The 17,193-nt window shown below is 42.7% G+C and overlaps 1 protein-coding gene across 1 annotated transcript; it reads right to left on the reverse strand.

Annotated features, from left to right (window-relative positions):
* Positions 1-2,920: 2,920 nt before the first annotated feature.
* Positions 2,921-14,868, reverse strand: LOC121437485 (zinc finger protein 75D-like). Its single transcript, XM_041637352.1, has 3 exons — positions 14,461-14,868; positions 12,794-12,920; positions 2,921-3,699 (listed from the first exon to the last, which is right to left on the reverse strand). The coding sequence occupies exons 1-3, from the start codon at positions 14,866-14,868 to the stop codon at positions 2,921-2,923; spliced, it is 1,314 nt and encodes a 437-aa protein (XP_041493286.1).
* Positions 14,869-17,193: the final 2,325 nt, after the last annotated feature.

A 17,193-nucleotide genomic window follows, 5' to 3' on the forward strand; every position in this document is an offset into this window, starting at 1 on the left:
GGGTGGGGAAACATGGAGGTGCATCGGACTGGTTTTGGTCAGTTCCACTCCCAGGTCTACCTAATCTGTGCTTCCCACAGTGCACAGCAGCTGATGTGCCAGAAGGGCGGGTGGGGTGGGGGCTAGTACTGAAATACATCCTGGGATTCCTCTTCTAGGAGAATAAGAACCTTATTGATCCAAAGGACATGGATGGCATAAGCTTGCCAGTGTTCCTGGGTACAGGTTAGAGATGGAGCTCTAGTTAGGAGGTAACATGATAGGGTAACGGGGTTGAGGCCCTCCAAGAACAACAAAAATACTCAAACCTACCCTTGGAGAGACTCGACTCATGGTTTATTTACTATTATTATTTTATGTGTAATATAGTATTAGTATTTAATGAGTATTGTATCTGTACCGCAGGTGTGCCCACACGCTCGGTGGCCAGAAGAGGGCATCCGATCCCTTGGAATTGAGTTATAAATATCTGTAAGCTTCCATGTGGGCTCTGGGAATGAAACCCAGGTCCCCTGGAAGAGCAGTCAGTGCTCTTAACCACTGCGCCATCTCTTCAGTCCTGGCAGTAATAAAAAAAATAATATATATTATTATTATATCATATTATATTAATTTACCTACTTATAGAGTGAGAGCGCTAGCTCTCTGAGATCTCAGGGTGAAGCCTAATGTTGCCATGGAAGGGGTAGGGATGGATGTGGGGTGCACAGTTTCCATCCTCTAGAAATATATCTTTTGGTATACTCTGGTTGTTAGTAACGGCCAGTACATCTAGCTGTAGTAGGGCCACTATCTTTTAAAGGCTAAGTGGAGAGCAGCATCAAACCAGAGGAAATTGGGACTAGTGGGAAAGACATTACGTAAGTACAATAAAACGCTACATGAACATAGAATGTTTAGTTTCTTTACAGCACTAGGTGCATGAAGCATGTTCCAAGTGATTCGTGAACACCGAATGTGTCCCACCTCTCTCCTACATATCATAATATACATAAGTAGCCCGTTTAACCCACACGGTAGGTCTCAGGCAGGAGTCATTCCCATTTTATAAATCTGAAAATAGGCTCTGCAAAGTCTCTGAAAAATGTCCTTTAATCATCTATTTAAAACGGTGAATGATAGGACTGGAGAGATGGCTCAGTGGTTCAGAGCTCTTAGGGAGAACTCAAGTTCAATTCCCAGCGCCTGCATGGTCACTAGCCACTGTAGCTCCAGTTATAAGGGATCTGACACCCTCTTAATGGCCTCCTGTGGTACTGCACACATATGATGAACAGATGTACATACAGGTAAAACATTCACACACAAAAAGTAAATCTTGAAAAAAGTTAAGATGGGAAAATCATTTTGGGGGGGTGTTTGGTTTAAAGGAGTTTCTTCAATATTTAAATGTAGTATGGCGCATGTGCTTTTCCATTTACAAATATATGGCAACCTCGCCCAATATCATAAATTAGCTTTTGATATATCTTTCAAGCCATTCGTGTTATTTATCTCTAAAGAGATACTTGCACAAATGGAGAAGGGATAAAACACGAGGTCAAAAAGCAGTGTCCATCTGGCCTGACTCTGATGGGGATCATAAGCCTTTTCCTGGATGCTTTTGGATGTCCCCTTCTAGGAACAGAGGTGTATAAGTCAAAGAGGCTACATGAGGCCCTCCTTGCCATTATCAGTAAATTAAACGCTCAGTCCTTTCTATAGAGAAATCAGCCATACTCATTTAGGGCTAAGAAATCACAAAAGTGAAGCTCTCTTTTGGGGCAGGAGTGGTATGCACCCATTTGAAAGCCTTCAGTGTGTATAAGGAAAGCCAAAATCATCAGGCCATTTCACTATTGCCCTGTACTTCCACGGAGACAGATAACTAGATGTGGGCATGCAGTGCCTCCGTGATCACTTAAGTCTCTAAGTACATTCAGAGAGAATGGCAGGGGGATTGTAAATGCTTAGAAGGCTCTTGGGCTTGCGTCTTGGCTTTCAGGTCCTCTCATGCTCCCCAAACTTCCCTGAAAGAAGACAAGGTAGCAGCGCAAACTAGGGAGGGCAAGTACGATGGGCAGACTTACATAGGAAAAATGCTAAGCCTCACTTCCTGTCCATGAGGAGATCTCCCTGATTCTCAGTCTTGGTTGTCTACGGAGCCACATATTCATTCTCTCTGAACTCACTTCATAGGGGCTGCAACGGCATTTTATACCTCTTCTGAAGAAGCATGAAGAGGGAATACAGGGTTCATGGCACCTGACACCTGAGAATAGCATTGGAGAAAATCATAACTGCAGACATAGTTGACTACCAAAATTTTGCTCTTTTATTCATAACGTACATAGTAAATAACAGTTTTATTGTAAAAGCTGGAAACTAAGTCTTAAGAGCGGGGAACAGTGTGGATTTCTTTCTGGGATGCAAAGCATACCTCCCCCCAATTTCCTCTGCTACCAGATTCTTATCATGGGAATCTCTACATAGTAAATAACAGTTTTATGGTAAAAATTGGAAACTAAGTCTTAAGAGTGGGGAACAGTGTGGATTTCTTTCTGGGACGCAAAGCATACCTCCCCCCAATTTTCTCTGCCAACAGATTCTTATCATGGAAATTTCTACATAGTAAATAACAGTTTTATGGTAAAAATTGGAAACTAAGTCTTAAGAGTGGGGAACAGTGTGGATTTCTTTCTGGGATGCAAAGCATACCTCCCCCCAATTTTCTCTGCTACCAGATTCTTATCATGGGAATCTCTACATAGTAAATAACAGTTTTATGGTAAAAACTGGAAACTAAGTCTTAAGAGCGGGGAACAGTGTGGATTTCTTTCTGGGACGCAAAGCATACCTCCCCCCAATTTTCTCTGCTACCAGATTCTTATCATGGGAATCTCTACATAGTAAATAACAGTTTTATGGTAAAAACTGGAAACTAAGTCTTAAGAGTGGAGAACAGTGTGGATTTCTTTCTGGGACGCAAAGCATACCTCCCCCCAATTTCCTCTGCTAACAGATTCTTATCATGGGAATCTCTACAGTCTGTCACTGACTCTCCTCCACCTGGCCGTGTTGCCTGACAACGTGTCTTCTGGTGTCTGAAGAAGCTTGACTGTCTGCTAAACCTTTTCTCACACAGGCTACACGAATAGGGCTTCTCTTTAGTGTGGACTACCTGGTGTCTAACCAGGCTACACTTCTGAGTAAACGCTCTCTCACATCTCAGACACTTATAGGGTTTCTCTCCTGTATGAATTCTTTCGTGTTTATGTAAGTTTGTGTTGAGAGAAAAGCTTTTCTGGCACCAGGAGCACGTATATAATTTTATTCCTTTGTGTGCCCGGGAATGCGCTGTCAGATCTGACATCCACCTGAACCTCAGGTCACACTCCTGACAAGGAAAAGGCTTCTCTCTGGTGTGAACTCTATGGTGCTTAACAAGCTCAGCAGGAACTCGGAAGCATTTCTTACACTCCTGACACTGATGACGTTTTGGAACCTGTTTTTTACCACCTGAAGCTGACACTGTTCCCCTCCTGGGATGAGCCTGACCACGTTTCTGTGCCCTGAGTGTGTCTGCACGGGTTTTTCTGCTGTTTTTGTTCTGGGCAGCTTTCTTTCTGGTGTTTGAAACTTTAGACGGTTTTGCTTCTATTCCTGATGTAGAGGCAGATTCAGGCTTATCATTTCCCTTGTCATTTTCTGGCTTTAACCCTGTTCAAATAAAGAAAAGAATCAGTCAGGTGTTTTATAGACAAGAAAATTTAAAGACTAGAGAGAACTGTCGATGAAAATTAAAGAAATACATAAACTAGTGACTCTGGCCCAGGCAGAAAAATGGTTCATATCCATAGTCCCTTATCCCATCTTCGAGGCACAGAAAGAAGCCCATCAAATGGTGCCAGAATTTACAAAGGGAATCAGAAAAAGCAGAGAGAAGACAAAGAGGTGTAAGACTCAAGAATTTTAGAAAGAAACACCAAACAAAAACCTAGCAAAGTACATCACACCCAAACAAACACCCAGAAGAAAGTAGAAACTCAAACCCAGTATTTTCCAACCCAAAACCTATCTGCAGAAGGCTGCCTAGACAGACTTACGCCTTTCTCAGACCGAGTGTGAAACCTTTTAAAGACTGGTAAAACGCAAACCAGACACGGCTCCGAAAAGGAACCCTCCTGGTATCTGTCAACAATAAGCAGATTGGGGAGTATATACTAGCATTCTGTCAGAGCATGGAAGCTTCCCTCAAGAAGCCGAGAGATAAACGACATGTCTAAACAGCTCCATCTACGGATGGTGTCATGTCACATAAGGGCCAATGAATAAGAAGTACCTTCAACATTGTAGGCATGAGATACATTCTTATAACAAGAGCCACGGAAGTGAAGAAGCAGAAAGAGCAGGAGAGACCCAGCTAGAACTAGTGACCTGGCTTAGGAAGCCTTTTCCACAATGCCTTCTATGCACTTAGACAGCATCAGCCATAAGCCATGGCAGAACTAGCGGGATCAGAGGAACCGAAAGACACAAGATGCCAGGAAGTCTCTGAAAACAAAACTCATTGGAAGAAAGTCATATAAAAGCGATGAAGACTCTGCATGTTAAACTAACAAAGCGTGGGTGTCTGCTAAAATGACATATATCGACAGGACCGGAGCTCTCTGATTGTAATAGATAAACCAATTAGAATGCAATAAAGGCACTTATCAGACTAAACCCTAAGAGAGTTGTAACTCGAGTAAATGGCAAATCTGACAAAGGTGTAATCAAACTAGAAAACAAAATCAGAAATTGTATAACTTAAAGACACATGGAAGCAATAGGCTTACAAATAATGTGTCGTTAAGGAAAACCCTCAAAGCAGGGCGGTGGTGGCACATGCCTTTAATCCCAGCACTCGGGAAGCAGAGGCAGGCTGAACTCTGTGAGTCTGTGAGTTTGAGGCCAGCCTGGTCTAGAAGAGCTAGTTCCAGGAACCAAAAAGGTACAGAGAAACTCTGTCTCGAAAATCAAAAAAAAAAAGAAAAAAAGAAAAGAAAAGAAAACCCCCAAAAGAGAGTGAGAGAGTGTAATATACTTATATTGGAATGAAAATGAAGCTAAACTACATCAATTTATAGAGAGTAGAGGTAAGGAAGTGGTCAACGACATACATGTATCCTTAAGTGCTCACAGCAGAAAAGAAGAAGGCGACAATCTCCAAGTTCCCTCCTCGAGAAACTTGCAAAAAGCAAATTAGGCCTTAACCAATGTTACTAGATGAAATTTCAACAATGAAAATGGACATCACTAAGTAGAATGCTGCTTTTCAAACAGAATAGAAGCAGTAAGTCAGCACCAAGACTGACAGGAAATCATACCATGCTGAAAGGACTAACAAGAAGCACAGAATCCCAGCAGGCTCTGTTGCACAAGACTATGATCTCAGCGCTAGGGATATACCTGGAGGGAGAATAATGAGTGTAATTACGGGCCACATTGCAAAACCCTGTCCCAAACAGCCCTCCTGAAAGGAAGGGATATAGGGCAGGTGGTGGTTTATGAGAACTGGCCCCCAAGGGCTCCTCTATGTGACTGTTTTGACAACAGGAATCAAAACTATTTGAGAAGGATTAGGAAACTTGGACCCGTCGGAGGACATGTGCCACTAGTGGTGAGCTTTGAAGGTTTAAAATCAATTTAGTTTGCTGCAGACTAAGACACTATCGAAACAAAGTGTGACATTATCACATACACTCAGAACACCAAATCTCTGGAGATGAAAAGCAGAGATTCATGAGTTCAAGCCAAGCCTGAGACGCACATTGAGAATCTGGCTTAAATGATGAAAGAAATGAAATTCAAATGTTCTTAGCAATTGACAAAAGTATATGACAAAATCTCACATCCATTCATGATAAAAAAAAAAGAAAACAACTCATAAATGTAGAATCTTTGAAATTTTTACAAAAGCAAGAAACCTGCCCCCGTACTAAGTACAGGAAGTTGAAGTTAACGCAATAAAGTCAAGACAAAGAAATAAAAAAGCATTATGGATAACTGATACAAGGAAAATGCTGAGGTTGCCGAAGAAATCTAAACAACAACAACAACAACAACAAAAAACACTTGTAGGGAGTTCACTCTGATAAAAAGTCCATGATAAAGTCCAAGGCATTCATTTATGATATAATGAGGAAATCAAAATTAAAACTGGTATCCTTGCTGTTGTTATAATGGGAAAAGCTGAGACACATACTTCACAAAATATGAAGAGTATCTACATACTGAAAATGATAAAAAGTTGTTGAAAGAAATCAACAAACACCTAAAGCCAGACACATCATATTCAGGAATCAGAGGCATCAGCACAATGAAGATACCGGGACTCTTCAAACAAACGTATATGTTTAATGCAATTTTTAGTGAACGCCCAGTTTGTTGTAGGCCTAACTAAGCTTAGTGTAGAATTTCCATATGCCTCTCCTACCTACTCAGGGAGCAGTCTGCAGAGACAGGGGTGTAGGGGCCACAGCAGTACAGTAGCTCAGTGAGTAAGCATGTCCTCTAGGAGGGTCATGGTGGGACGGTGGCCACTGCTGCAGCTCCATGGGAGGCTGAATCTGGTGAGACCACCAGAAACAGAGTGGCAGCGGCACCACTACCGTGTCAGAATGCCAGCTGTTTTAGTATTTCAGGTAGAGCTTGTCTTTTTCATCTTTAAAGCAGAAGCAGCAATTTAGAACAGCACAATAAAACATTTAAACATTTAGAACAGCACAGCAGAAAACATTTAAACATGAAGTTATTATCATAAAATTGAACACAGTGCATGGCTTTGGCGTGTATGTGTGTATGGAGGTATTTGTGTGCAGGATATAGGGTAACCCTTGGTACTCATCCACCTTGTGCGTTTTAAGTCAGGATACTTGACTGAATCTGGAGCACACCAAGCAAATGAGGTTGGCTGGTCAGTGAGCCCTGGAGATCCAGTTTTCTCCACCTCCCTGGTGCAGTTATTTCAGATTTCTGACAGCACACCTGACCTTTTAATATTTATTTATTTCCCGAGACAGGGTTTCTCTGTTGCCCTGGCTGCCTTGGAACTCACTCTGTGGAACAGGCTGGCTTTTAACTCACAGATCCACCTGCCTCTGCCTCTCAAGTGAATGGATTAAAAGGGTGCATCACCACCACCTGGCTCACACTTGACTTTTTGATGTGGTTATGGGGATCTAACTCAGGTCCTCACCCTTGTGTGTCAAAGGCCACCAAGTGAGTCTCTCTCAGCCACCAACAAAAAAGGGACTTCAGAACTGAGCACAGTGTGGAATATTTGGAAACACATTGATGAACAGGATGAGCAGGGGAACGGGAAGCACAGTTCTAACACGAATTGAACAAAATACGTAACAACGTACAGAAACTTAAACATCACTTAAATGATGTGATACCTGCACCTCATTTTATTGCAAAGCTCAGAAAAGAGAAACGAGAAACTAAAAATGTAAATAACACTTTTAAAGAAGCACAATTGGTATAGGAGGGTCATCTGTGTATGAGTTTCTGTCACTGGTTAAATAAAGAGACTGCCTTGGCCTTTTGATAGGACAGCAGCTTAGATAGGCGGAGTAGACAGAACAGAATGCTGGGAGAAAAGAGGCAGAGGCAGAGAGCCTCCATGAAGCTGCCAAGTCAGACATCCCGGTAAGCGACAAGATTGTGGTGACATACAGATTATTAGAAATGGGTTGAATCAAGATGTAAGAATTAGCCAAGAAGAGGCTAGAGCTAATGGGCCAGGCAGCAATTTAATTAATACACATTTCCGTGTATTTTTCATGGAATTTCAGGGGATAAACTAGATGGGTGGCGGGGACGCAGCCCGCCGCTCCTTTTACTACACACAATGGTCAATATATAAAGACTCTGTAAAAGGGGAAAAAAAATCAACAATTACTAATAAAGACCTGAACATTGTCCTGGTTAGTTTTTTTTTTTTTATCAACATGTAACAAGTTAGAGTTATCTGGAAAGTAGAAAGTCAACTGAAAAAAACACCTCCATCAGACTGCCAATAGGCAAAGTTATATGGAATTTTCTTGATTACTGATTTATGTGGGAGGGTCCAGCCCCTGTGGGCAATGCCACCCCTGGGCAGATGAACCTAAGTTGCATGAGATAGCAGGCTGAAGAAGTAAGCAAGCAGCTCCCCTCCATGGCCTCTGCTTTGGTTCCTGCCCTACTTGAATTCCTGACCTGACTTTATGAAATGTCAGATGAGAAGTGGCATTTGATTATGGTGTTTATCATAGCAATAGAAATCCTAACTAAAGCAAGTGCCAAACCAAGGACAAATGACCCATGAGATCTAGATAATTCAGAACAGAGAAAGCTCTCAGGGGTATCTCCAGAAAAGTCACACCACATACTCTTCTGAAAAAAAGCATCATTTTTTTTTTCTAGACATGGTTTCTCTACAGCTTTGGTGCCTGTCCTGGAACCAGCTCTTGTAGACCAGGCTGACCTTGAACTAATAGAGATCTGTGTGCTTCTGCCTCCCGGGTGCTGGGATTAAAAGAGTACACCACCACTGTCAGGCTAAAAATGTCAATTTCAAAGAAAATTTTTGGCCACCAAGTGGGGCACAAGGGCCTGAGTTTATTATGAAGAATATAAGTTTGTGATGGTGAGGGGGGAAAACTATCAAGGGAAGGCAGAGTTCATGGGAGAAGTTGTAGGGGACCTCCCTGGGAAAAGAGAGGATGAAGTTCGGCAGTAGGAAAAACTTTTCCCACAGCTTCTGCCTTGAGAAGAAGAAAAAGTCCATCCAGAATTAGAAAACCAAAAAGAAGCAAAAAAGACACAAAAAGTCAAAGAAAGAATACAATATGCTTCCCCCACCAATAAATTGAAAGATAATCAAAAGCAAAAACAAGAACAGAGAAGGAAACAGAAAGAGACAGATGACGCTTGAATATAATACAGAAAAGTATAGACATTTTTACAAAGTGTGTCCCAATTAAAATAAGAAGAGAAAGCCAAGAAAGCAACAGAAAGAGTGTCAGTGCCATTTCATTCTAGAAAGCTACATCCTGCTAACGAAATGAACAGGAAGAATTGTTGAGACCTGGAAAGGAGGTAAGGGAAGAAAAAATGGAAACTCCTGCAGCTGCTGCAAGTTCCAGGTTTCCAGAAGGAGATTTATATATACTTGAACAGAAAGTTGTCCATAGGCAGGAAAAGGGTCTCAGCCATTGTTCTACTGCTGTGAAGAGACACCATGGCCACAGGGACTCTTATAAAAGAACGTATTTAATTCAGGGCTTGCTTATGGATGAAGAGGATTAGTTCATTGTCATCACGGTGGGGAGTATAAAGGCATGGAGAAGTAGCTAAGAGCTTTACATCCTGAGGAAGAGAGAGGGAGTAAAAGAGACAGAGAGACAGAGACAGATAGACAGAGAGACAAAGATTCACAGAGAGACAGAGACAGACAAAGACAGACAGAGGCAGAGAAACACACAGAGACTGAGATAGTAAGAGACACGGAGGGAGAGACTGGGCCTAGTGTGGGCATCTGAAGCCTCAAAGCTCACCCCCAGTGACACATATCCTCAAACAAGGCACACCTACTCCAACAAAGTGGTACCTTCTAAACCTTTTCAAACAATTCCACTAACAGGGACCAAGTATTTAAACGTATGAGCCAATGGGGACCATTCCCATTCAAACCACCACACTAAGGAAGATGGAAAGGCAGAAAAATACTGGGAAAATTACAAACAAACCAACCAACAAACAAACAAAAAACCAACCATAAAAGCAACAAACAAGCGAAACAAAGAAACGGAAAGAAACTAAAAGACAAAAGAAAACAAAGGAACAGCATGTTAGTAAAGATTCCTTAACAGTTTACAAAGTCAGGAGGCAATAATCAGAAAGACAGGACCAGGACTGGAGAGGTGGCGCCAATGTTAAGAGTGCTTGCTGCTCAATCATGAGACCTCAGTCCTAGTCCTGCACACAGATGTCTCCTGTTCCAAGTGGTCCAAAGACCTCGTTAGCCTCAATGGATACCCTCAGAAACACTCACATAGACAAAGAAGCACGCATAAATAACAAGTTTTTTCTTTCTTCTCTCTCTCTCTCTCTCTCTCTCTCTCTCTCTCTCTCACTGTATTTATTCATTCTTTCTTTTCAAGGCACGATCTCTCTATGTAACAGCAGCCCTGGCTGTCCCGGAACTTGCTCTGTAGACCAAGCTGGCCTCGAGCTCACAGAGATCCACCTGCCTCTGCCTCCTGTGTGCGGGGATTAAAGGCTTGAGCCACCACCATGGCGCCTTTATTTCTTAGAAAAAGAGAAAAGGACCAACAGTCCCCTGGCTACCAGTACATGACCCACACAGGGCTATTCCAGCCTGGGGATGAGGAATAAAGAAAAGAATGAAAGATAATGGAAATACTCAACATCTGAGGGGAATGTGAGGATATCATCAACAGGAGAGACTGGTTAACCGTGTCCTTCACCACCACCACCACCACCACCACCACCACAGTAGGTTGTTACTGGTTCATATACGAATCGAGATTGCCAGCAGTTCTTGTATCTTCTAAGAGTTTATGCATTTCAGGTATATATTGCCCCAGTATTTATGTAAAAGTCAGTTAAATAAGTTTATGTCACTAGCATTCTATTAATAGAGTGAAAAATTTCAAAGATTTTTGTTATAGCATAGAAAAAGAAGACTTTGAAATTTGTTTCTAATTTAGAAGCAAGTAAATTTGATTAATAAAAATTGGAATTTTTTAGAGCTATACTGAAATAATTTAGTATATTCGTTAAGTTTAACAAACTGGTAGCTTGTCAATGATTGCATTTTGTGCAATCAAGACTTTGTATTTGCTTGAAGAATTCTTCATTTTATAAAGGAACATTTATTTTAAAAGTAATGTTAACAAACCCTGCTGATTACAATAGTGATGTTACCAATTATTTAGGATAGTAAGGAAATGCAGCCGGGCGATGGTGGCACACGCCTTTAATCCCAGCACTCGGGAGGCAGAGGCAGGCGGATCTCTGTGAGTTCGAGACCAGCCTGGTCTACAGAGCTAGTTCCAGGACAGGCTCCAAAGCCACAGAGAAACCCTGTCTCAAAAAAAAAAACCCCAAAAAAAACAAAAAAAAGAAATAAGGAAATGCAGACTAGTTGTTAGTCATTTATTAAATGAAACTTGTAGTCATATTAGGTATGTTTTCAAGATCAAATACATATTTTAGAAAGACAGGTCGTCTTCCAATATTTCAGAGATTTACGGAATATGGCATTTGAGATATCTTCTCCTGGTAGCATCAACCTATTCCAGAGAAGATAATGGACACTGAAGAAACTCTACATGGAGTTTACTTTTGTGGCCAAAGAGTCACTAAGCAGGAAAATGCCCTTGCCTCGACTGCTGACAGTGTGACGTCCTAATTGGACAAGCAAGACCCAAGAGAGTGTGACTGCCAAACCCTGTCAGACAAGAAGGGAGAGCCCTTCTGAATATCCTACTTCACAGAAAAGTCTGTCAGATATGTATAGTCTATAGGCCTGTAGGATGAAGGTAGATGCCTCAATGGTGCAGAGAAACTTTGGTGACTGTCCAGGCAGCCAGCTGTCTCTGTCATCTCTCTCATTTTTTGGAAGTCACTTACTAGCAGTTCTTACTTACGCAGTTAATGTTATTTCCTTCTTGAGTCTCTGAGGGAGTTGAAGATTAGATAGTTATAGCTATAGTTTATCAGATGCAGAAAGCAAGTTATGATAGAAAGTAAATTATGTATAAGATGTTGGACTCACCAAGATAGGATAGATATAGAGTATTTTCTCTAAATTTGTCAAATGCAAACGGACTAGACAATGTTGGTGTACTTATTGCCTGTATATCTTGCATATAGTCACTGTACTCATTGTATATAATTTTTCTCATATTTGTTATAGCCTTTCCCTTTTTATTTTGGACAAAAGGGGAAACATAGTGATATCCACTTGTATTTTAGTAAATAAATTTCGCCTAAGGATCACAGAGTAAAACAGCTACACTGGTCAGCGTTACAGACCAGGCAGTGGTGGCACACACCTTTAATCCCAGTGGCCATTCTAATTTGTCATAGCAACAAATTTGTGGTAGAGGTACATGCCTTTAATCTCAGCACTAGAGAGGATTACAAAAAGGGAGGAGACAGCCCTCAGTCTCATTCTGAGATTCCTGGAAGCAGGATCACCCTTTCAGACTGAGGTCGAGGTAAGAGTCAGTGGCTGTCTGTTCTGCTTTTCCAACCTTCATGTGGAACCCTCATTTCTGTCTCTGGGTTTCTATTAATTGTGCTACACTTATAGTTAAAACATTCAGCCTCGAATTCAACTTCATACTCAATGTAAAACTTATTCAAAACAGTGTGGCCTTACATGTAAAAAAAAATTAAAAGTTTTGGAAAACTTACGGGTATCTAGTGCTAAGGGATTGAAGAGTTCTCGCCTTCATGGTGAAACCATGCACTCTAACGGGAAAAGTTGATCCTCATTAAAATAAAAAAAACTTTTATTCTATAGGAGCCCATGGGAAGAGGACAAGACAGTACTTTAACAGTGATAATTAACTACAAGCCAAACATCTAGCAAAGCATCAGAATCAAGAAAATGGGAAGACCTCCCGGATTCAGCGGTCACGAAGCAATCTAATTCAATTACACTCTCAAAGGAGCTTTCTCACAGCGCTATTTTTAATAAACACAGGCTACACCATACAACATATCCACGCACGGAAGAAGGCATCGTTACCTAGAGAGGCAGCCATCTTGTAGATGTTCAGCATTTCCTCACTGTAGAGTGTCTTCTGAGAAGGATCCAGTAAACGCCATTCCGTCTCAGAAAAATGCATGTCGATATCATCAAATGTCAACAAGTCCTGAAGAACAGAATGGATTTGAGTTTAGTACTACTGATGCAGAAGCTGCTTGGTCACCTGCCTCTGACTCACGTGGTTGGCTGTATGCTGAAGAAATTAACATAGAGTTTAGATGGAAAAACCAAAAGGACAGGAAGTAGTCAAGTGAACTATCCAATTCCCATTCTCATCATGCCAAATCCAGTTGTCTGGACAGCATGAAGGTCTGACACACCCCTGAATACCTAGTGGGCACTGTGGGTCTCAGCAGAAGGAAAGCGTAGAAATGAGGCTGCCTGAAAAAGATGAGAGTTAGGATAACCGAAACAGTAACAAAAAGCCATCTGTCATCTTCCAGCCCTTCTATGTAGCAGCCTCCATGCCTACGTACAGCCAACGACCAGGGTCGTGTTGAGCAGACTGGAGTGTTGCTCTAAAGCTGCCTTCATCAGTTCTTTTCTTGACTCTGAGCCTCGAGAAGTGGTTTTCTCTTTTCCTTTTATGCAAAAGATACAGCATGGTACTTAAAAGGCTTTTCTGTCAGGCCAATGTTTAAATCTCCCTATAAGTAAGGAAAGCTTTTGTGGGGGAAGGGATGAAACAAAGGGATTCAAACAAAATGAAGACCAGGATGAGCTCCAACCTTTCTCTACAGGATTTGGTTACAACTGGACACCAAGAAATAAACTCTGCCTCATATTCTTAGGTTGGCTCCCATAGAGAGGTGATATGCGTATATCACCTAGGGCTGTTTCTTGGTCACCTAGGGCTGTTTCTTGGTTCCCACTCACTAGCCGTACTGGGAATCTGCCACTAAGAGAGAACAGTGGGGCTCCATTTCTCTGGGCTCAGGGGTGTGTTTTCATTAGAGGATACCGTCCTCAGCATCTGGATTCCCTCCCCCTCTCTGGGAGCAGTTTTCTTCAAAGACTTTCTTTCAGTTTTGCTTCCCATGTTACTCTTCCTGTGTTGTCTCCCAACATTGTCTGATTTGAGCTTCCGTTCTCTGACATCCACTTTAGTCTCGGCACTATCACATGTTTTGAATCCACCTTCCCATACCTTTCTTACCTTTTATTCCAGTTTCTAACCTCTCAAGTCTTGTATTCTTAGATCTGCTAGAGTAGGCCCTCCAGCATCAATTCCTGACCTTAAAATGAGAAAAACACACTTGTTCCCTTTAAGGCCATGAAAGACTCTGCCTGTGACTCTGGACCGTATGGAGCGACTGTCAGCACATGATTTTGGATCCCACCTAGCCATTCTAAGAAATAAGGAAATGTGACTAGCTGGGCAATGGTGGTGGCTCACGTCTATAATCCCAGCACTCAGGAGGCAGAGGCAGGCGGATCTCTGTGAGGTCGAGGCTAGCCTGGTCTACAAAAGCTAGTTCCAGGACAGGATGCAAACCCACAGAGAAACCCTGTCTCAAAAACAAAACAAAACAGAATAAAAAAGGAAAATGTGACTAAATCGATCTCACTCCTTGAAAACTCTTAACCAAGACATGGCTACCGTTATCCTATGATATTGGGCATTACAAGGAATTACTCATTCTCACCTTGTCGGGGACTGCATCAGGCTCCTTCTGCAAGCTTTCGACCAGACTCACAGTCTGTTTGACATCTCCCGGATGATGCTTTTGCATCCAGTTCCTCATTCCCTGGGGCAGAATGCTCAGGAACTGCTCCAGCACCAGAGAGTCCAGGATGTGATCTTCGAAGTTGGTCTCTGGCATCAGCCACTGAAAGCATAATTCGTGAAGCTTTCTGGCAGCATCTAGTGGTCCAGGTACTTGGTTGTGGCAGATGTTCCGGAAGTGCTGCTGAGCATTCTCGGGAGGGGCCCGTTTGGTTGGTGACCTGCCCTCCCTGTTCTGGTTTGAGCTACCTTGCATAGGCAGGTTACTTTTCTGCACACGCCCCATGGGAGTGCCGAAGCACCTCTCTTCCTTCCCTTTCCTCCTCATCACTAGAGGAACGGTTTTCCTTTTCTGGGAGACACTGATGCCCTCTTGGTGCCACCTTTCACAGTTGAGGCACCATCAGTTTGGATGCAAAATCAATCAATGAATGAATCTTCTTCCTAAGGGCAGATACAGGGGAAGAGAGAGAAAAAAGAAAAATTGTGAGATATATCGGCATTTATTTTTGGGCCAAAATTATCTCAGGGCCTGTACCTCGAGGCCTGTAAAACAGAGAAAAGCCTGGCTCAAGTTTGAGGGAACAGAGTGAGGATGAGACATCAAAACCCAGGTAGGCGCCCCTCCAGCCAGAGGGAGGGCTTGGCTGTCTCTCATCGGCTGGAGGTACCCCTGCATCACACCATGTCACTTAACCTGTACAAGCTGACGCTCACAGTAATCAACAGAGTTCCTGCTTTGACTTGACTCCCTATGGCTTCTGACTGCCCTGCTTCGTGGGGCTGCAGAATGGGCAAATAGCACACTCACCTTTCCCTGGGGGAATAAGGAGGCTAAGGAGACCTGGCAATTTATTACCAAAGAAAACTGAAAGTTCCGGCCCCTTTAAATTCAGCTGTCAGGTACTGCAGTATGCACTACCTCTGAAGGCAAGCTTCTCTCCTCTGTTTTTCCACATTAGATCACAGCATAGCTCACTCCGTAAAGACAGATGCCAAGAGATGCCCTCTTTTTTTGCTGAACAGTTTAGGAAAACTTGATGAATGACAAAACCAGCTCCCCATGACTAAAAGGCACTCTGAGATTCCAATACTCTATGTGTGTGCATCTGTCCAATGCTCACACATAGGGCAAGTTTCTGGTTCTTTTACATGTAGCAGATAGTCCTCGTCTTTCAGCTTCACTCAGTGGAAAACTAACTTCTATGCCCTCTGACTGTTTCACAGCAAGTTAAGTTGCTTTGCTTCACGGAACATTTACCATTGTTCCATTGCCACCGTTGTATAACACTGAGAGGATACCCGAGACAGTAAGAGCAGAGATGTTGTTAAAGCAAAGGCAACTGAATGCGTCTCAGTGAATGTCGTCCCACAATGGAAACAGGCCCCTGCTATTTGGGCGATGCCCATCTCTGAACAGTTTATAAAGGGCCCTGTATAAATTTGTTGCTGTATATCCTAGCATGTCTTTCACTTGAAAAACTTACAGCTGCCCTTTGCTTTCGAGCTAGTCAAATGGCTGTTTAGTTTTAAGACAGAAATGAAGGTTCCTTTTTCTAATTTATTAATGTTAATTTATGTGCCATAGTGGGTTGCCATGGGTGTCGGGCGCTGTGAAACTGGAACTAGGGACAGTTGTGAGCTGCTAAGTGGGTACTAGGAATTGAACCCAGGTCCTCTGGTAGAGTAGTCAGTGCTCTTAACCACTGAGCTATCGCTCTAATCCCAGAAATGACGATTCTTATAGACAGGAAGGCTCTGAATAAGGGTAACCCTTCTCCAGACTCCACACTTTTTCCGAATAGGAATGCATGCTCCAGGCTAAGGATACCCTCGATGGCCTGATCTCCCTGGGGTAGGCGATCCAGCAGAAACAAGAACAAAACTCTGAGGACGCAGCAAGTGTGCAAGGACAGTCTGTGTCCTTCTTCCAAACACAGGAGATACTGCAGCACTTCCTAGGCTTTTGTGCCAGCAGAAGCCAAATGCTCTTTCCTTGGTATAATGGTCATGAGCTAGTGGAAACTGGCAAGCTTTATGAGTGCAGTGCCAGACGTTACCACCCGAATCCACATCGCCAATTCATTGCCTTTCTGTACAGGTCACTGGGACATCCACAAACACTGTCTGTAAACAGCTTGTGGCTATGCTTTTAGCCAGCATTCTCGGTTGCATTGGCACATGGATAGCTAGAAGGCTGCTTCTGGAGGTTAGAAGTCTCCAATGGAGTCTGCTTTTGATCCCTGAGAATGGAAGTTCTGAGGAAGGACAGGTACAAAAAAGGAGAGGAAGGAGAGAGGAACAAGCTCCTCTTCATTCTCCTACTTCTGCTTCCTGTCTCTGGATAACACCCAGAAATTTTGACAGGAATAATCAAGTCGTGTGTTAAAGAGCTGTAGTCCCAGTTTGGGAAAACATCACAAATGAGATTGTTAAAATTACCTTATAAAACCCAGGCATGGTGGCACAGGGCCCCTGGGATGCAGAAGCGCACAGATCTCTGTGACTTCAAAGCTAAGCTAGGCTATATATTGAGTTCCAGAACAGTCAGGGCTCCATAGTGAGACCCTTCTTCAAAAAGGAAAAGGCACAGGGGAGGCTGTTGAGGTAGCTCAGCTGTTGGGAGTGATTATTGCTCTTATAGAGAAGACTA

This window comes from Microtus oregoni, unplaced genomic scaffold (genome assembly GCF_018167655.1).
Source record: "Microtus oregoni isolate MIOR12 unplaced genomic scaffold, Mior012 000052F_ref0000163, whole genome shotgun sequence".
Classification (NCBI taxonomy): Eukaryota; Metazoa; Chordata; class Mammalia; order Rodentia; family Cricetidae; genus Microtus; species Microtus oregoni.

Bases quoted from the DNA above. Each gene is read 5' to 3' on its own strand.
- LOC121437485 (XM_041637352.1), bottom strand. From the start codon at position 14,868: ATGAGGAGGAAAGGGAAGGAAGAGAGGTGCTTCGGCACTCCCATGGGG. The intron at 12,921-14,460 runs GTGAGAATGAGT...TCTGTTCTTCAG, and splicing joins CTGATGCAGTCCCCGACAAG to GACTTGTTGACATTTGATGA. The intron at 3,700-12,793 runs GTAACGATGCCT...TTATTTGAACAG, and splicing joins CAAGATGGCTGCCTCTCTAG to GGTTAAAGCCAGAAAATGAC.